The 20894-nt window shown below is 35.5% G+C and overlaps 3 protein-coding genes across 3 annotated transcripts; all 3 read left to right on the top strand.

Annotated features, from left to right (window-relative positions):
- Positions 1–7998: 7998 nt before the first annotated feature.
- LOC121253404 (protein SRC2-like) lies at positions 7999–9099 on the top strand. Its single transcript, XM_041153434.1, has one exon. The coding sequence runs from the start codon at positions 8151–8153 to the stop codon at positions 8979–8981; it is 831 nt and encodes a 276-aa protein (XP_041009368.1). The 5' UTR covers positions 7999–8150; the 3' UTR covers positions 8982–9099.
- Positions 9100–15206: 6107 nt separating this feature from the next.
- Positions 15207–16347, top strand: LOC121253333 (glutathione S-transferase F13-like). Its single transcript, XM_041153383.1, has 3 exons — positions 15207–15481; positions 15644–15692; positions 15814–16347. Exons 1-3 carry the CDS (start codon positions 15332–15334, stop codon positions 16260–16262), a joined length of 648 nt encoding a protein of 215 aa, XP_041009317.1. The 5' UTR covers positions 15207–15331; the 3' UTR covers positions 16263–16347.
- A 453-nt stretch (positions 16348–16800) lies between these two features.
- On the top strand, positions 16801–17871 carry LOC121253261 (60S ribosome subunit biogenesis protein NIP7 homolog). Its single transcript, XM_041153297.1, has one exon. The coding sequence runs from the start codon at positions 16907–16909 to the stop codon at positions 17468–17470; it is 564 nt and encodes a 187-aa protein (XP_041009231.1). The 5' UTR covers positions 16801–16906; the 3' UTR covers positions 17471–17871.
- Positions 17872–20894: the final 3023 nt, after the last annotated feature.

The following is a 20894-nucleotide window of genomic DNA, read 5'->3' as shown; positions in this document are numbered from 1 at the left end:
AGGGGTTGGCAATGTGCACTTTTATTTTCAGTGAGACTATCAACTCATTGTGATACTCTGTTTGACTTCTTCATCTTCTTCTTTTTCTTTTCTTTTTATGGTCTAATTGCTTTATATATAAATATATATATATATATGTATGTGTGTATATATATATGTACATACATATATATAAATGCAACTAATTGATTTATGTTGTTATTTTAGTATAGTGGCTAGACCTTGCATTGATACTCACTATGAAACTTTAGCTTTAGTGTGGCCACAAAAGTGATAGTTAGATGTCATTTTTTAAATTACTTTCACTTAAAAGGCTTGGTTGTTATGGTTATCTTGTACAATTTTTTTATATATATATTTCAGTTCTATGTGTACCTTGAACATTGGGTGTTGTGTGATGTAGAAATATTGGAGCTTTACACACTAAGGCTTCGTTTGTTTTCGCAGATGAGATGAGATGAGTTGAAAGTTGAATAAAATATTGTTAGAATATATTTTTTTAATATTATTTTTGTTTTAAAATTTGAAAAAGTTGAATTGTCTATTTTATTTTGTATGAAAATTTGAAAAAGTTTAATCATTTTTACTCTTAAATGATGTCACCGACTTTATCTTTTATAATATTTTAACAATCTAATGTTCCCTTTTTGTTAGCTGTAGTTGCTAGTGTCAGAAACTTATATGCTGCCAAAATTTTTTAATACACACCATGTCAGAAACGTTTGTTATTTGAGAAATTCATCTTAGTTCATTTGATTTTCATAACTTTCTTTTGTGCCATTAGTTGTAAAAACTTACGTTCTTATGCAGGGGATACTTGTGTTACACCTACTTTTCAATATTATTTGAAGGGCACATTATCAATTGGAAAAGTCCCCTTAATCGAGTAAAGGTACTTCCCATCTAACTCTTTCTTTTGTAGTTATTTTCTAACTTTTCAAGAAGAAATTATTTTCTGATTTTCATTTTTTATAATTACCTAGAAGCTATGTGCTTGGTTAGCTTGCCAAAAGCGTCTGTTTATAGCTTGTGCTAGGGATTTAAATTATCAACTCTTTCAGCAACAAAAGTTAACCAAATAAAGTTAATGATTTTTATGGGATTAACCTCTTTTGCTATTGCATGAATTTTCTTACAGCACCAAAAGCTGTAGCATGTATCACTATAACATATGTTATTCAATCATTAGCTAAATTCATTCCAAAAACTTTTTGAGTATTTTCGGGAAACTTGATTTTGGCTTTCTTCGCACAAGATGGATATGCTGATCGAGGATAATGACTATAAAGTATGCATATTGCCTCTGTCTTTACTCCAAGTGCTTCTTCTTCAATGGCTCCATGTAGAAATTAAGTATGTCTTGATTTAGTAATTGTTTCTCTTTGTTTGCTGAATTTTAGAAGTCATGTTTTGCCATGCAAAGTGAGTTTATGTTTGTGTTGAGAAGATGCCAACAGAAAGATAAACACAGGTTGAGGTAGGAGCAATACACTAGGGAAACATCATAAGATTACTGCCAGCTATAGACTTTTTTTTAAGATCGTTCTCCTATCATGATCTTTAATCTATGTAATTAATTATGTTTTTTTTAATGGATCAGAGTTGTTTTGATAATATTGGGTTGGTGAAATTGGTAGCACAATTTGTACATGTTTGTTTAAAATTGTTATATGATATTTTGCTGAATTTGGATCTCCATTATGTTCATATTTATGTTTTTAGGCTTATATTATACCATTATTTTTCTACTTTTGGACTCTTTCTCATTAATCGGTTCTATAGTCTATAATTTTTTTTTTGGAATTTTTTTCTCTATTTGCGGCAACATGTTGTTTTCTACCAGAATGAGTTATTTTCAGCAACAATATATTGTTGCAAATAAATTTATCTTCCAAAGAGGCTTTCGATGTATGTTGCTAGTAAGTAATTTGCAGCGATTACTATTTGTAGAGAAAATGAATTATCGACAAAAATTCTTGTCACAAGAAGAATTTTGTGTCAATATGTCACCGCAGCAAATAAGTATTCCCAACACTGACAAATGATCTGAACGACTTATTTTTGGCGATTTTTGTTCTTATTTGCAACAAATAGAGTTGCCAGTAAGGGTGTAACCGAACTGGTTTGGTCAGGTTTTGGACAAATTTTGAGACCGAATTGGTATACACTAGTTTTGTATTTTCAAGAATCGATACCATACAGGTTACCCTCCTAAACTAGTACTTTTGGTTTTACTGATTCCGGTCCGGTTCGGTCTGATTTTTCAGTTTTAGTATTAGTATTACTAATGTATTTATCCAAAGGAATATGTTGAGAATTTTTTAGGTCATGAAATGTAATTAATATATGAGAAATTCTACTCTATGGCCGGTCTACTCTTCAACACCACACACTAATGATGTGGCAAACCGGGTTTATTTTCAAAATGGTCCAGAGCTCTAATTTTTCCTTTCGGTCAAGAGAGTTGTATTCCCTCCTTTTTTTGCTCTCCCCCTTCCTTCTGTCTTTGCTCTTCCCCTTCCCTGCCGAAAGCTTTTTCTCCCCCTCTCTTTGCAAATCCCTCTCCCTCTACTTGGATAATACAACCAACATCGAGTTCAGATGCAATGAATCACACACACAAACTTGAGCCGGTTTAGAAAATGGGGATATAATTTCCGAAGCTCAATAAACTCCTACAAACTTGAGGTTTCTCATCTTAATTTTGAGGTTTCACATTTTTCTATTTTGAGGTTTCTACTCTTAACATTTAGGTTTCTCATCTTTCTATTTCTCCCTTAATAAGTTCTGCAGACAATAATCAATTGTTGAATTTTTTTTTTTCCTATAAGACAAAACTACTTTTAAAAGCTCACGAATACAATCCTTCGATCTCAAATGAGGGAAGGAATATGGAATAATATAATAGAAGAAAATTGTTCTTTTCTATTTTTTAGTCCAATGAAGGGTGTTTCAATAAACCTAAAAGCAAAGAAAATTATATAGCTTTCCACCTATAAATACTGCAGGTTCATGCTGAAAGTTTTAATTTTCTGATATGCCGAAAGCTCCCTAAGGCCGACTTTCGTCCCCTCCCAGGTATGCCGTAATGCCGAAAGTTCTAACCCAACAATGACGAAATGCTAAAAGGTAAGCCGTCGCAATAACCTAGATATTCTCTGTTCTTCCTACCTAAATTTATTCTCTGTTATTCATCCCCTCTTAGATGTTCTAACCTAGCAAAAACAGAACTTTATTCGTCCCCTCCCAGATTTCTAATCCGAAAGTTCTGTGTTTTACTACAATTTTTCAGAGAGAGATTACCATAGAGAGAGAGGGCCTTTAGAGAAGAGCTTCACAACAGCCTGCCAAATTCGCTGTTCTTTGGTCAATCAGAGGTGAACATATAGCAACATAGCGGAGGGCGCGAATCCGAAGCATGGAGGGAGAACATGGGAGGAGAAGGAAAAATTCAAATGGAAGTGACGGGGAGAAAGAGGAAAACATGGGGAGTCTAATGAGTCGTTTTGAAAAATAAAAAATAAAAGCAAGTCATGTCAGCAAGTGTGTGGTGTTAGAAACTTTAGTGGCTTTAGAGTGGAATTTTTCTTAATATATATACTTTATATTTAAAATATATGATCAAACAAATGTTCATGTTTAAGATTTAAATTTTATATTATAAATTATAATACAAAATTATTTCATATATAATTATATATATTATATACAATTATATATATATAATATAAAAATATTATATATGATATTAAAAATTAATTAAATATATATATATGAACTGGTCCGGTCCGGTGTCGGAAAATCTAGTATAGGAACTGAATCAATTTTAACCGATTTTTAAAATAGAGGAACCGGATCCAAACCGAACCAACCTGTCTAGGCTAGTTCTCTAGTTTATTTTAACAGCCTAGTTGCCGAAATAAGTATGATATTTTACGACAAACTGCAGTTTTTCCAAGAAGATATTTAAATTGATGTCGTATTGTCTGTAATCTTGCGGCCGGTCTTTTTTGGCTGGAAAAACAGTTTTGCACAGTTTTTTATTCTTTTGTGGTAAGATCAGTACTCTACCTAGAAAGCCATATTTGTTACAGTGAATGCATGACAATTTTATTTTAATTTTTTTTTGTAATGCTAATATCGAGATCCATCAACTTCATTTAAAACATTTTTTTATTAAAAAATAATACATCTATTGCAAAACAATATTTGTCTTTATTCTTGCACGGTTATTAACGATGAAAAAAAATCTAATTATAAGCGATTTTATGCACTAATACGTATATATATTTAATATGATTAGTTAAAAAATAAATTTTATTAAAAATAATATTAATTTGAATTTAAAATATGAAGACAATAATATTTATACATAAATTGGTACATAAACTTATTTATATATAACAAAACTCATTAATAATAGATAGGCATAAAACTATTTTACAACCAGCTAACGTACGTGTTTGTGTCACCTCATAAAAAATAATGTTACAATTTTCTTGCAGATTTGATTATTTGAATTTTGAAGTTTACATAATTATAATCAAAGACGTTATAAAATAATTATCCGATCCGATTATTATATATATAAATATATATGTGTGTGTGTGTGAAGAAGATCAGATCGATCGTGTCCGTCCATCTTATAATAATATTATCATGTGACCTAATTTCCTATTGCGTGACCTCATTATAAGGCGGTACATGTAGATATGATCTCTCATCTCTCTAGAAATAATAGTTGCAATTGTGAATACGTAAATATTGTACAATCATTTTAAAAAAATAAATAAATACGAAACCTATATAAAAAAATAATAATTTTTTTAATAGTAGATCTTATTATTTTTTAAAGTGACTGTACAATATTTACACACTCTACAACTATATATAACGTTACTCCTCATCCCTCATTTAGTACTCCACAAGCAAGATGCATGTAGCGCGCGCACATGATCGATCGATTTGGGTCATATACCTATATATGCGTGGCATTGATATTTCTTCCAATCAAACTAATTAAACTAATTAAACTTTTGAGTATTTTCGGGAAACTTGATTTTGGCTTTCTTTGCACAAGATGAATATGTTGATCAAGAATAATGACTATAAAGTATGCATGTTGCCTCTGTCTCTATTCCAAGTGCTTCTTCTTCAATGGTTCCATGTAGAAATTAAGTATGTCTTGATTTAGTAATTGTTTCTCTTTGTTTGCTGAATTTTGGAGGTCATGTTTTGCCATGCAAAGCGAGTTTATGTTTGTGTTGAGAAGATGCCAACAGAAAGATAAACACAGGTTGAGGTAGGAGCAATACAATAGGAGAACATCACAAGATTACTGGCAGCTATAGACTCTTTTTGAGATTGTTCTCCTATCATGGTCTTTAATCTATGTAATTAATTATGTTATTTCAGTTTTTTTTTTTAATGGATCAGAGTTGTTTTGATAATATTGAGTTGGTGAAATTGGTAGCACAATTTGTACATGTTTGTTTGAAATTGTTATATGATATTTTGCTGAATTTGGATTTCCAATATGTTCATATTTATGTTTTTAGGCTTATATTATACCATTATTTTTATACTTTTGGACTCTTTCTCATTTAATCAAACAAATATTCATGTTTAAGATTTAAATTTTATATTATGAATTATATTATAACATTATCTCATATATAATTATATATAAAAATATCATATATAATATTAAAAATTAATTAAATATATATATGAACTGGTCCGGTCCGGTATCGGAAAACCTAAAATAAGAATCGAACCAATGACCAATTTTTAAAATGGAGGAATTGGTCTTGAACCGAATCAACCTGTTTGAGCCGGTTCTCCGATTTAATTTTACAACCCTAGTTGCCAGAATAAGTATATTTTATGACAAACTGCAATTTTTCTAAATAAGATATTTAAATTGATGTCGTATTGTCTGCAATCTTGCGGCCAGTCTTTTTTCGCTAAAAAAACAGTTTTGTGCAGTTTTTTTTATACCTTTTGTGACGAGATCAGTCTCCCTAAAAAGTCATATTTGTTGCCGTGAATGCATGATAATTGTTTTTTTTTTTTTTTTTTATTTGTAGTAGTAGTAATATTGAGATCCATCAACTTCATTTTAAACATTTTTTTTATTAAAAAATAATAAATCTATTGAAAAACAATATTTGTCTTTATTCTTGCACGGTGATTAATGATAGTTATAAAACTATTTAACAACTGGCTAACGTACGTGTTTGTGTCACCTCATAAAAAATAATGTTACAATTTTCTTGCAGATTTGATTATTTGAATTTTGAAGTTTACATATTATAATCAAAGACGTTATAAAATAATTATCCGATCCGATTATTATATATATATATATATGTGAAGAAGATCAGATCGATCGTGTCCGTCCATCTTATAATAATATTATCGTGTGACCTAATTTCCTATTGCGCGACCTCATTATAAGCCCGTACATGTAGATATGATCTCTCATCTCGAATAATGTTACATGCAGTCGTAGAATGCACAAATATCGTGCAGTCGCTTTAAAAAATAGTAGAATATATTATTAAAAAATTATTATTTTTTCATATGAATTCCGTATTTATTCACTTTTTGTAAAGTGATTGTACGGCACTTACACACTCACGACTGTAATTATCATTTCTCAAAGCGTCGTACAATCACTTAAAAAAAAAGAATAAATACGAAACCTATATAAAAAAATAATAATTTTTTAATAGTATATCTCACTATTTTTCAAAGTGATTATACGACACTTGCACACTTTACAACTATATATAACGTTACTCCTCATCCCTCATTTAGTACTCCACAAGCAAGATGCATGTAGCGCGCGCACATGATCGATCGATTTGGGTCATACATCTATATATGCGTGGCATTGATAATTTCTTCCAATCAAACTAATTAAACCAATATTATGCAGCCTTTTTTTTTTTGTAATCATTCGGAAGTTTTTGTTACGACGATTAATTAATGTACAGTTTCAATTAAACTATCAAGCGTTAAGAGATATATAGCATGATCAAGATGAGTAAAATGAAACAACAATATTAATAGTACTCATGATACTTTCTGTTATCTGTGTACGTACGTTCTTATTAGTTATTTTATTTTATTACAAACGCGCACAAGAAAATCTATGTTCTTATTAAGCATGACCTAGAAATATTTGTACGTAGTTCCTTACATACTATGCGTTACACATTATATATGTACAGCTCGCTTCTTATCACGACAATTATGCGTTTTGATGGGACATGAGGGTAAGCATAAGTTAAGACAATTAATTAATCAATTCGAGAAGTTCAAGTACTTGGGCGTGCATGCAATAAGGTAATTAACCATTTTCTGAGACTTCTCAAGTCTCGACCGCCTTTTATGTTCGGAAATTGAACTTCGACTACGCACCTCGTAATCAGGTACTTCAGTACTACTCTAAATCAAGTACATGGTCTATAATACCGTGGCCACCTCTGTCATGGTGCAGGATATATAGAAATCTCTAAACTATCGTTGTAAATATACAAGAGAAATATTTTAATTATAAAGAGAATATATAAAAATAATCTTATAAATTAATTAGACTTGATATAATTTATCAGATTGTAAAATTATTTTTATTATAAAATATATCTAATCAAATATCACGGAAGACTTTTCAACTTAGAACGAGATGATCAAGCCAAACCAACTTACACATTTTTTTTAAAAGTAAATTGACAAATAATCAAAATATAAAGACTCTAATTTAATCCAAGAACTGTGCAAGTCAACAACCATGGTTAATTATATGTTCGAAAAACTATATACCCACCTCAAACTATCCAACTCATGGTTACAGCTGCAACGAAAAAGTCTCGTTTCGTGAGTCATGGGTTATGAGCGTTGAAAAGAACTGTGCAAGTCGACAACCATGGTTAAGTGTATGTTCGAAATATTGTATACGTACCCACCTCAAACCATCCAACTCATGGTTACTGCGATGAAAAAGTCTCGTTTCGTGAGTCGTGGGTTATGAGCGTTGAAAAAAAGAGAGAGCCTTGAGGTTGCTTCAGTTGACAAAACCACCACCACCCCCCCGGTCTCTCCGTGTTTGCACCTCTGATCTTGTGCTCAAAGCTAGTCTAAACATGGAGTACAGTACCTTAGAACTCAATGTTATCTCTGCCAGGGACATCAAAGATGTCAAGTACCTCTTCTCCAAGATGGGTGTATACGTCGTTGTCTCGCTCTCAGGAAACAAGCAAAAAACCAAAACCAACGTTGACCGAGATGGTGGCACCAACCCCTCGTGGAACTTCCCGATGAAATTCATCATCGACGATTCTGTAGCCCCAAAATACCTCCCGACTCTCGAGTTCAAACTCCGCTGTAGTCGTACCCTAGGTGGCGACAAAGACATCGGTGAAGTTTACGTGCCCATCATAGAGCTTCTCAACTCTACAGGAGACAGTAAGTCCAATATACATTATGTGAGTTATCAGGTGACCAGACCATCGGGAAAGCCCAAAGGTGTACTAAACTTTTCGTACAAGTTTAGCGGGAAAGTGGCTGCTGGTGAGCCCCTAAAGTCGAAGGTTATGGCCCCTGAGCCCGTTGCTACATATCCTGCTGCATCGGTGGCAGAGCCTAGTGCACCACCATATGATGATGGTTTATATCCTGAGAGTGCTCCTCCTCCTCCTCCTCAGGAAAGATATTTATATGCTCACCCAGCACCTCCGTACCAGCCATATGACTATGGGTACCCGCCACCTCCGCCTCCACCGGGTTACTGGTACCCACCTCCACCAGGATATGGGTACCCACAGGTGCAACAACCGGTGCCGAAGAATAACAAGTTTGGGATGGGGTTGGGAGCCGGATTGCTAGGAGGAATGCTTGGAGGGATATTGATTGGAGATTTAATGTCTGATGGAGCTGATTGTGACGCAGGATTTGGAGATTTTGGTGGGTTTTGATGTTTCTATTTTTTTTTTTACCCCCTTTTACTTCTCTTATTTTATTTTATTTTTGAAAGTTTTTATCTCTCTTGCTAGTTGTGTGATGAAAAAAAAGTTTTATTACTTGTACGTCTCCTTTATAAATGCATAACATATCATAGAATTTATTATAATCATAAAGAAATTAAACTGAACTACTTTTTATATTATTTGATGCAACAAACTCGCGATGTTTAATATGCCAATAAACCATTTTGTTAATAATATCTCTTTTAAATAATGTTATTTCTCATCTTAAATTTTGTGATCTTCAATTACATTATTTAATGGGTATATTTTAAATAATTTTACGTGTTAACCACTTAAATGATAGTTATTTAAAATGTTATATGATACTGGCTATATAAATGACAAAATTATAAACGAAATGTTATGGACGTGTTTGAACCAGTGCATTCTTTAGTTAACTGAAGAAAGCATTTAAATGAAGAAAGCATTTAAATGAAGAAAGCATTTAAAAGAAGAAAAAAGTTATATGCAATCGTCTGATGCAAGCGCGGGCAAACGCTTTTGATGTGGAAAAATTAAAAACGAACCGTTTCGTGTTTGACCCCATTTCTCAGATCCTCAACTCTCCATCTTTCTATTTTCCTCCTTCTGTGTTTCGCTGAGTTCTCAACAGTTTGTCTTTTTCTTCATTCTTCTTTGATTGCTTGCTCTGAATGTGGTGTTGTTCATCTTCTTCTTCTTTTCATTACAGATCATTTTCATTACCGATCGAAACTTATTTAAATACAGATCATTTTACATATTCTTCTCATCCCAACAGTTACATTTTATCCCCAACATGAACTCTCCATTCCTTAGTTTCCATCTCCCTCTCTGCTTGGCCTGTAGCTCAATGCTCTCTGATCTCCCTCACCCTCATTGGTTTCTCCGCTTCTAAGTCCACACACACGCGCCATCGGTATATAATCTGGTGTTTCGAATCGCATAAAGAGAAAGAGAGTTCAGCAATGGTGAGTGGCGGTGTTAGCAAGGAAGTACTGAGAAACAAGCAGGTGATGTTGAGGGACTATGTCAGTAATGGTTTTCCCAAGGAGTCGGACATGGACGTGACCACCAATACCGTAAAGTTGAAGGTTCCAATGAAGTTCTAGTGAAAAACCTCTACTTGTCCCGATACTCTCACTATGCCCCTTCTCTAAGCGCGGCGAAAACCAACAATAACAGCAAGGATAAACAAAGATAAGGAGCTTCGCCGAAACGAAGACGATGGCTTGTGGAAATCTTTTTTTTTATTTTTGTTTATTTTTTATTTCCTGGATGTAAATCTTTTTTCTCAATTTGTGTTCATCGGAATCGATTTTTTGTTGTTGGGTTTCTCAGATGGATGTGAAATTTGTAGACCTCATCGAAAAGTGTTGGATGTAAATGTGGGTGTCCCCTGTTTGGGGTTTTTTTCCTCATGCAAGGAAGACGACGGTTGTGTGGGGGGAATTTTTTTTTTTCATCTGTTTGTTCAATTTTTGTTCGTCGGAGTAGAATAGTTTTTTTTTTTTTTGGTTTCTCATTGGGAGGCCTCAAGGGAGGGAGGCGCTTTGAGTGGACTTCGGCTTTGAGGGAGGGATGAATGGAAATACAAAGAGGGAGATGGAAACTGAGGGAGGGAGGGAGAAGAAGAAGAAACGGGAATACGAAGCACTGACGAAGACAACCTCTCTCTACGTTTCTTTTCTATTGTTTCTTTGGTCTTTTTTTATTATTATTTTTTAAAGTCGTTTGCACGCCGCTTGCATAGGGCGACTGTACGTAGCAGTTTTGTTAAACGAATACATATATTGAGAAATTCAATTGGTACACATTCCTTCACGTGCTTGAGAGCATTCATCCATGGAAATAAACGATTAAATAAAAACATAAAATATGAACAAAATGAGAGATATATAGATTTATGTAATTCGGCAGAAAAGCCTACATCTCTATAAGTTGTTTAGGGACAAAATTCACTATATATGATGGGTAATTTTATAGTTACGCATTACCTCACCTATCTCTCAATTATATAATGAAAAAATTTAGAATTCCTATAGGTTGAAGAAGATGCTATCTTGCTCTAGAGAGAAGATTTTTTGGGGCTCTATGTGGCGCCCTCGACTCCCACGTGTTATTTTTGTGGAGTTCGTGACACTGGAATGATGACCACACGGATCACGCACCCCAACGACCAGTGCTCAGAGTGTGTACAACATGCAATAAGTGTACAAAATAATATTCGCAGCGGAGAAATAGAAAGATCTTTCTTTATTAAGTACCAGAATTGTTCAAAAACAGTAAAATATTATTACAAGATTTATATAGTAATCTGACAGATAAATTAAAGATAAGAAATAATATAAGGGAAACAAATCTCATAACGCTGATCAACAATCAACAGCTCAAGCCTCTGGCAGAGCCGATCCCTCAAGTTCATACTCGGGCTCTGCGTTAGATTCTATGGCACCATAAGAAAGAATCGTAGGGTAAAACATCATAATGAGATTATGACATCTAAGTAAGTAATTAATCAAAACAACATCCAAGAGATTTAAAACACATTAATATAATCACACGTCCCCATACGGACAAATATGCAGAAAACAAAACCATATTCTTTTTTCCAAAAATACACTTTTAATTACTCACGTCAAAAATCTCATTTTGGCCCAATCATAACCATTATTTTATTATGCATGCACCACGGTCTCCCCTATAGACCGTCCGCACGCCCTGACTCTCATCATCACATCACGGGTAACGTCTGTGCATGAGACTTTGTAATGAGCGATACTCAGTTCCACGCTCAGCGCGTACATAGCCAAGTATCTTCTAACCTCGGCACCCAAAAGGTCACGAAATCAATACGAGAGCGTTACAATCTCGTCCGTTCTCATCGTTGCCCTGCGACAACTCAGAGGACGTCACATCAGTCTGTTATGCTCCCGAGTGACCAGAGGAGTTCCACCGAGATAATACCTCATCTCGGTTTGGGGTTGTGATACACAAGCACCCACATAATTAGTCTTAATTTTCAAAACAGACAACATGACTTTATAGCACAATTTATTTAAGGCGATAAATGTGCATGACAACAATTATTGGATGATATATTAAATATCTCATTTACATAAAATCTCAACAATTTACAATTATACAGTTTCACAACTACATGCGTAATCACATCCTCCAAATCCGGCTCAAGGCCCAACATCAATACCAACTGCAATTAAAACCCAACACTGCAACGGTCCAAGGCCCAATTCCAACAAACCAACAGTTTATCAATAAAAGTCAATAACACTATTTTAAAACTCATGAATTTGCATTGAAAAATTACATACACAAAGACGGAAAATCTGGAAGATCACGCGAAAGGAAGTATTGCTCAAGGTGGCAGCACAATGGTGGCACACGGCGGTTCAGCGCCCAAAAGAGCTCTCAACTCACTGGTTGGCTAAATTACAAGTGGATAAACACGGGTGGCTCTCGGGGATGGTCAAACAACCAAGGGGAAAAACACCGTGTGCGGTGGTTCGCGGTGGTGCACACGACAACAAGGCCAAAAGCTTTCAGGACAACACAATACAAACTTTGAAATTTAAGATTTCGAGCTTGAGAGAGAGAAAGCAACAGATTTTAGATCCTCAATAATTGGAGAACTCGGCCTATTTATAGGCTGAGCATGGCGGTAGCAGGTGGTTGGTGCCACTCGGGTAGAGAAGAGAAAACCAGCAGCACAAGCCATGGAGAAGAGAAGTGTTAAGGTGCGAACGAATGGCGCGGTGGTTGACAGCGCATCACGGAGTCCACCACCAGTCAACACGGAGCTGCTTACGGAAAAGGTGGAAGGTGGTGGTGGCTATGAGGAGCGGCAGCTCGACAACAAGATTTCAATGTTCATGCCGAAACGACACGGAAAAGAAAAATGGAAGGAGGAGGTGGAAGTGAAAGTGGTGGTGGCTTGATGTGGGTGAAATGCGTGGCTCATGGTCCGAAAGGCATTGGTAGCAACTAGAAGAAGAAGAACCTGGAAGAAGATGGAAGAAAGAAGAAGAAGAAACCAGAAGAAAAGAAGAAGAATGAGAGGAATGGCGCATGAAGAACACGATGGAACCCTAGGGTTATATCCAAAACAGTGCCGTTTAGCAAAATAAGGAGTTGGGTTTACTTAAAACGCACAGGCTAGGCCCTTGCACACGGGTTGGGCCAAACACTACAAGGGTTGACGGGTTGGGTAAAAATTCCTACTGGTTGAGTTCAAAACACGGGCTGGGTCATAAACTCAGACACGACCCAATAAAAAAACACACACACACACACAACCCAACAAATTAAAATACTACAACTAACTACACACAATCCCAACAAAATAAAACTACTATAAATAAAATAACACAAATAAAATAACATATTTAAATAAATAGTAAGGAATTAAAACCCATGAAAATTAGAGATCTCACACTCTATGCGTAATGAAGTCCTCTAAATCTAAGGAGATTTCTTCCTTTATAGAGGTCTCTTCTTTTTCTTGGAATGATTGAGTTATACTTATCTTATAAAGCTCTTTCCTTTCACGTGTATTATCTCTAGGTTTGATTATTAGTTGTTGACTTTATACCTAATAAATGGACACCCACAGGCTCACCATGAGAGTTGACAGAGACTGCTGGCTGTCATTTATTCCATTGGTGGGCTTGGACAGAGGCGAAGAAAGGCAGGAAAGAACCAAGCTTGCCCACGGTTCCTCATCATTCTGGTTTCACGCTCACAATCGGCGACATGGGCACCCATGAGCCCACCATGAGAAGTGACAAAGACAGTCAGCGATCATTTATTCCACCGATGGGCTTGCATAGAGGCAGAGAACGACGAGCAAGAACCGTGGGCGGCAGGCAAGAACCAAGCTTGCCTACAGTTCCTCGCCATTCTCATTTCACACTCACAGTCGGCAGCACGGGCACCCACAAGCCAGCCATGAGAGGGGACAGAGATAGCCAGCGGTCATTTATATTGAAATCTCCTTTAATATTGAATTCACACACACTTTTCAATTTCAAATTTTTAACCTTTTCATTGAGCTTGGTTTGGATAGATAAATGTTTTCATCTTACCCCATCCTATCTCAACATCTAAACACTATAAGTACAAACATTTCAATTTCATTTCAACTTTTTCATGTAATTATTACTTAATTATTAGAACTTCCCAAACTTCCAAACAAAATACAAAAAATAATTCAATTTTTTCAAATTCTAAAACAAAAATTATATTCTAATTATATTTTAACTTTAAATATTTTTATTTAACTTTTTCTTTCTTCTTTTTTAAAGCTCCATAAAACATATTAACTCAAATAATTTTATTACTATTCACAAATAATTTTATTACTATTTATAAATCATCTCATCTCATCTCATCTTACAATCCAATCGAGACGTTGATGTTCTATTAATTGTTTTGTCTAAATTAAGAAGTTTGGTCCACGGAGCAGTGTTAAAATATAAACCAAATTAATTAAATTGATGGGACCTGATTTCAATAGCTTAAACTCTCTGTACAATTATTAATTTGATATGGGAAATATTCGGCATATTTAGATCATTGCAAGCAGAGTAGTACTACTGATTTTTTTAAAAGAATAAGTACAATGATTGAAGTTATTTTATCCCAATTATATGTTCTCTAATTGCAACTTGCGAGTGACATGCATGAAACGATGCTTATTTAAAATTAATAACAATAAAACTAAAGAAGTCATTCCCCAATTTCCTTTCAAAACCAGCATTATTGGCAGCAAAACAACAAAAATGTTGCCGGCATATCAAAAGAAAGAAACGAATGAAGCGATGCATCAGATAGGACGACTTTGTTCCAGCCATCAATTATTTCTTGTTCATCACTTCATCTATATTAATGTCGAAAATAGAGAAACTTTGAGGGTTAATCTTTATTATTTTTTAATGTGTTTAAAATTTTGAATACATAACATATAACACATATATATATATATTCATATTTATATAATGTGAATGAGGCTAGATAAATAATAAAAATATAATTAATCAATAATACTCATTGATATTAATTGATTTTCACAATAAACTAAATATAGTAAAAAAATAAATCATATTAGGATACATGCTAAATATTACGAATATATTATCTATTCTAACATATATAAACGATGAATATTAATTAAGCTAGCTCGAGATTAGTAGTACCTCGTCCTCATCACGTCCACTCCCTCTTATATATTTCACCAAGAACCTCAACTTCTTTAGAAATTGGAATTAGAGAATATTTGCAATAATATTAACAGCTAGCTAGGAATGGCGATTTATAAGGTTCATGGGATTCCAATGTCCGCTTGCACAGCTCGAGTTTTGCTTTGTCTCCACGAGAAAGGTCTTGCTTACGAGCTCCTTCCGGTTGACTTGGCTGCCGGGGCTCACAAACAACCACCTTATCTTTCCCTGAATGTACGCGAGATGATCATGAGCTCCATATCCTAATTAATTTCGCCGGCCCTCTTTTTCTTTTTGTCTTTAATTGCATATATGGGTTCTTTACATCTATTATATATATAATTTGCTATATACGTTTCACAAATTACCCTCTAATTTGATGATCATGACTTGCAGCCATTTGGCCAAATACCTGCTTTAGAAGATGGCGAAGTCAGTCTTTTTGGTAAGATTGCAGCCATTTGATCATGATTCTTGTTATGTAATGTTGTACTATTATTGGCATGCAGCAAACCTTGATTGAGTAGTACTAGGTCTTATAACTAATTTTGTGCTCATGATACTAGAATCGAGGGCTATTAACCGGTACTTAGCACACAAGCACAAGGATGCCGGGACCGATCTTCTCCGGTCAAATAGCCTATCGGAGTCGGCGCTTGTGGACACATGGATGGAAGTGGAAGCACATCGATTTAATGGTCCAATTTCAGAAATTCTCATCCAAATATTAGTCAATCCCATGTATGGGATGGCTAGTGAGGAGCAAAAGATCGAGACTGAAATGGGGAAGCTAGGAAAAGTGCTGGACGTGTACGAGGAGAGGTTGTCGAAATCTAAATACCTAGCAGGAGAAAGTTATAGCTTGGTTGACCTTCACCACATCCCCACACTTGTTTACTTCATGACAACTCCCAAAGCCAATGCCATAACTTCTCGTCCCCATGTGAATGCTTGGTGGAATGACATTTCCTCGAGGCCTGCCACCATGCAAGTTTCCACAAACATGAAGTTGTAGAAGGTCTAGGAATGTGTCAAACCTTGTTTTTTCGTTGATAAGCATGTTCGAGCAACTTGAATGCAGTCTTGTGTCTCGGTCTCCTTCTTATTTGCATTTCCTCCAAACTACCAAGTTTTATGCAGCACTTTTCTATTGCAAGCAGTGCGGTTAGAACTTAAAACTTGATATGTAATAAGTTTCATATACTCTCCTCTCTCTTTTACATTTCTTGAGAAAGTTGAATGTAAACGGCTATCACTGCAAAGAAATTATATAAAAATAATCTCATAAATTGATATGATTTTATATGATTTATTTGATTTATTTTATAATAAAATATATTAAATTACGATCAGTTTATTTTATGGTTAAAGTATTTCTCAATTTAAATATAAGATTTATTGTAAAAAAGTTATTTACTGGAAGAAAATAATTGGGCTCTCTCTCGTGGGCCGGGCCTCTCAAATAGATCAGCAAGCTTTCTTTCTTTGTTTTCTTCTGAACACGGCGTCCAGCAAGTAATTCTTATGGTGTGTGTTCACCCAAGATTTATAAATAGAGATAAAAGCAAAACCCTAGAAGGAGGAAGGGAAGCCGCTAGGTACTAGTTGAAGCAGCGGGGAGAAACAAGCTCCTTTAAAACCTCATTGTTCCAGATCGAGATGAGACCTCTGGACGAGAAGGAGACGACCTCGGTCTTCGAGAAGCTCTTCAAGTTTACCGGCAACAACCTCAAGAGCATCGTCGAGAACCCCTCTCACGAGGGCCCCGAATCCAATCCCGGCCGCTACTGCTTCCGCCTCCACAAGAACAAGGTCTACTATGTCAGCGACTCCCTCGTCAAGCGCGCCACTAACGTCGCTCGCACTCAACTCGTTTCCCTCGGCACTTGCATCGGCAAATTCACCCACGGCGGCAGCTTCCACCTCACCGTTCAGTCTTTGAGTATCCTTGCTCCAAATGCCAAGCACAAAGTCTGGCTCAAACCCACCTCCGAGATGTCGTTCCTGTACGGGAACCACGTTTTGAAAGGTGGGTTAGGGAGGATTACCGAGAATATTGCGACCGGTGACGGCGTCGTGGTGTTCTCCATGTCGGATGTGCCTCTGGGTTTTGGGATTGCCGCCAAGAGTACCCAAGATTGTAGAAAGCTGGACCCAAATGGGATTGTGGTGCTGCACCAGGCGGATATTGGGGAGTATTTGAGGATGGAGGATGAGCTTTGAGTTTTTGGGGGAGGACTTGCAGCTGATTTGGGGTTTTTGGGAGGTTTTGGCGAATGGATCGGTGGTATGTTGTGATATCTAAGGGTTCATGTAAGTGGATCTTAACTGATTTTGGTTAATACGAGGTCGAGTTATGTGGAGTTTTGATTATCATGTTGGATGCCCTGGCGTATGGTGTGTTGCTTGCGTTATAAATGTGGCTGAATCACACTTGTGGCAGGTTTTGATCGAGACTAACTTTTTTTTATAAGTCGATCAAAACTAACTTAAAAGTTCGCTTAGGCTTTTGAATATGCTAGTAGTTTATAGTTGATTTCGGGAGGCTGAATGTCTCTGTTTGTGCTTCTTAATGGTGTAAATGTGACGAAATTTCAACTTATATATGCATCTTCTTTTCTTTATGCATTCTATGTTAACCCGGTAATGTAAGTTTTGTTTCAAACTGTGATTTATGGATTAGGTATCTTTGTTTGGCTAGGCTTAAGATTGAGTTGTTGTAATTTTAATACATAATTGATGCATATTGCTACTAGATCATCTATGATGTAGTATAAGTACGTACTAAGCCATCTAGAATAGAACTATTCCATTCTATTTCAAGGTGATGGGATGTCTTTGAGCCCTAAATGAGAGAGAATTATGAAACAGCATTAATGGCTTTCAAATTCAGGAACTGAAAAAGGCTTTATCTTTGGCCATGTCTCTTGGGGAATTCGTATCTCTCTCCCATGTGCATTATTTATATTAGTGTCTTTAACCTTATCGAACATCCAGACATAGTCAAGTTTCTATTGTGGCCATTATGGTAGGGACTGTTACATGTCTGGAAAAGAAAATATGGAGAGAAAAATCTGATGGATGGGCTTCCCATTTTCATGATTAATATCTCCTGAAGGTGTCCATCGTTGCCGGTTTATATTCTATAATTATTATTCGAGCTACATCTGGACTCTACACATCCCAATTAATGTACCTAGACTACTTACCCCAAAAAATGAATCTTTTTCTCAATTTTATTGTAGTTTATTTTTCTTTGTAATAAATTTTATCATCTTCAGCCACACCGACTGATGTATCACACTTTAAGCAGCAACCGACTAAAGGTATCTACTTTTTCTCAACTAAGTGTGACACATAAGTTACTTATAAAAAAGAAAGTGTGACCCATAAGTTGGTGTGACTGAGGAGGATAAAATTCAGGATCTAACTAGACTTTGAATCAGAAAAAAAGGGATCTAACTACAGGTTTAAACTACCATATCACTCGTGTGATTGCACTGCAACACATTTTTTGCTTAGACATGGTCTTTCTCTGGTTTCTACGTTAATTTTGTGATTCAAGTTTTTATTTAAACAGTGATGGATGGGATTAAGGCCAATTTGAAGATTGTGTTAATAATTTTACTAAGTTATAGATAATGAGATGTCTTTTGTGAATCAATGACGATATGTGCATCCGTACTAAGCCATTTAGACATGAATCATTCCATACCTATTGAAGGTGGTGTGTTTGAGCCCTGATTGTGACAGTAAGGATAAAAACACGAAGGGCTTCCCAATGCAGGGACTGCAACTGCTTATAGATGTCCCTACTTAAGCACATCTGTTTCTCTTTGTCACATGTGCAGTATTTGCATCGGTAATTACTACTGTATCAGTCATCCAGACATAGTCAAGTTTCTATCGTTTCCATTATGGTAGGGACTGTTACATGCCTGGAAAACAAAAGATGGAGAGAGAAATCTGATAGATGGGCTTCCCATTTACCTGATAAGCATCTCCTTAAGGTGTCCATTGTTGCCTAGTTTTGTGCTCTAATAATTACTGAGCTACATCTGGACTCCACATACCAACTTATGCGAGCTATACCAGTTCAGTTTTTGTGTTTCATCTTTGTAACTTTTTGCATATTGTGACAGTGAGGATAAAAACACGAAGGGCTTCCCAATGCAGGGACTGCAACTGCTTTTAGATGTCCCTACCTTAGCACATATGTTTCTCTTTGTCACATGTGCAGTATTTGCATCGGTAATTACTACTGTATCAGTCATCCAGACATAGTCAAGTTTCTATCGTTTCCATTATGGTAGGGACTGTTACATGCCTGGAAAACAAAAGATGGAGAGAGAAATCTGATAGATGGGCTTCCCATTTACCTGATAAGCATCTCCTTAAGGTGTCCATCGTTGCCCAGTTTTGTGCTCTAATAATTATCTGAGCTACATCTGGACTCCACATACCAACTTATGTGAGCTATACCAGTTCAGTTTTTGTGTTTCATCTAAGTAACTTTTTGCATATTGTGACAGTAAGGATAAAAACACGAAGGGCTTCTCAATGCAGGGACTGCAACTGCTTATAGATGACCCTACCTTAGCACATCTGTTTCTCTTTGTCACATGTGCAGTATTTGCATCGGTAATTACTACTGTATCAGTCATCCAGACATAGTCAAGTTTCTATCGTTTCCATTATGGTAACGACTGTTACATGCCTGGAAAACAAAAGATGGAGAGAGAAATCTGATAGATGGGCTTCTTCCCATTTACCTGATAAGCATCTCCTTAAGGTGTCCATCGTTGCCCAGTTTTGTACTCTAATAATTATCTGAGCTACATCTGGACTCCACATCCCAACTTATGTGAGCTATACCAGTTCAGTTTTTGTGTTTCATCTTAGTAACTTTTTGCATATATCAATGTATAAAAGAAATGTTTTAGCTACAAAGGGATTTCACAAAAGTAAACCTACAAACTGATATGGTTTGATGTGGTATGTCAGATTACAAAATTACTTTTGGGCTTTGCCTATCTCTATTAATAATATTATCGATTACTTATAAAAAAATATTATAAAATTACTTTTATTGTAAAGTAGATCTAATGTATCACATAAAATCACGTCAGTTGATGAGTTTACTTTTAGGAAATCTTTTTTTGGTTGTAGCACTTCTCATATATAAATATTCTAACTTGATTCTGGATGCCTTTGTGGGGGTTGGAAATCTTATTTTGCTAGTACAGGTTTAAGCATCCATTAGGACCCCAGCATGACCTAGTCTAATCTTTGCCTTGGGTGCACGGCTCTATAGAATCCTACCTTATTCTTTGTATCGACTTGAAAAAATTCAAATAAAGCGGTAGAGATCTAACATTTTTTAAATTGAGCGGTAGAGATCTAACAATGAGATCTTGGAGGTCAAATTTTTGCATCCTTTTAAAGCTTGGTCTCATGTGATCTCCATGACACTTATTTTCATGATTCATTATTTCTCCTGTTTCTGTTGCTTGTGTATTCAGTTACTGCCGGTGTTTGATTCAATCTCATTGATTAATTAGTGTACGATTCTAATCAGGCTATGCTCGCTTGATTTTATCTTTTGTACACGGGAAACATGGGATGTGTTCATTGCTAATTTGTGTGT

Source organism: Juglans microcarpa x Juglans regia, chromosome 1D (assembly GCF_004785595.1).
Source record: "Juglans microcarpa x Juglans regia isolate MS1-56 chromosome 1D, Jm3101_v1.0, whole genome shotgun sequence".
Taxonomy (NCBI): Eukaryota; Viridiplantae; Streptophyta; class Magnoliopsida; order Fagales; family Juglandaceae; genus Juglans; species Juglans microcarpa x Juglans regia.
Note: the sequence above shows the minus strand (reverse complement) of the source record. Positions and strands in the feature narration are given on the sequence as shown.

Coding starts and splice junctions, on each gene's coding strand:
- LOC121253404 (XM_041153434.1), top strand. CDS start 8,151: ATGGAGTACAGTACCTTAGAACTCAATGTTATCTCTGCCAGGGACATC.
- LOC121253333 (XM_041153383.1), top strand. CDS start 15,332: ATGGCGATTTATAAGGTTCATGGGATTCCAATGTCCGCTTGCACAGCT. Junction 15,482..15,643: donor CACCTTATCTTTCCCTGAAT/GTACGCGAGATG, acceptor CATGACTTGCAG/CCATTTGGCCAAATACCTGC. Junction 15,693..15,813: donor TGGCGAAGTCAGTCTTTTTG/GTAAGATTGCAG, acceptor TCATGATACTAG/AATCGAGGGCTATTAACCGG.
- LOC121253261 (XM_041153297.1), top strand. CDS start 16,907: ATGAGACCTCTGGACGAGAAGGAGACGACCTCGGTCTTCGAGAAGCTC.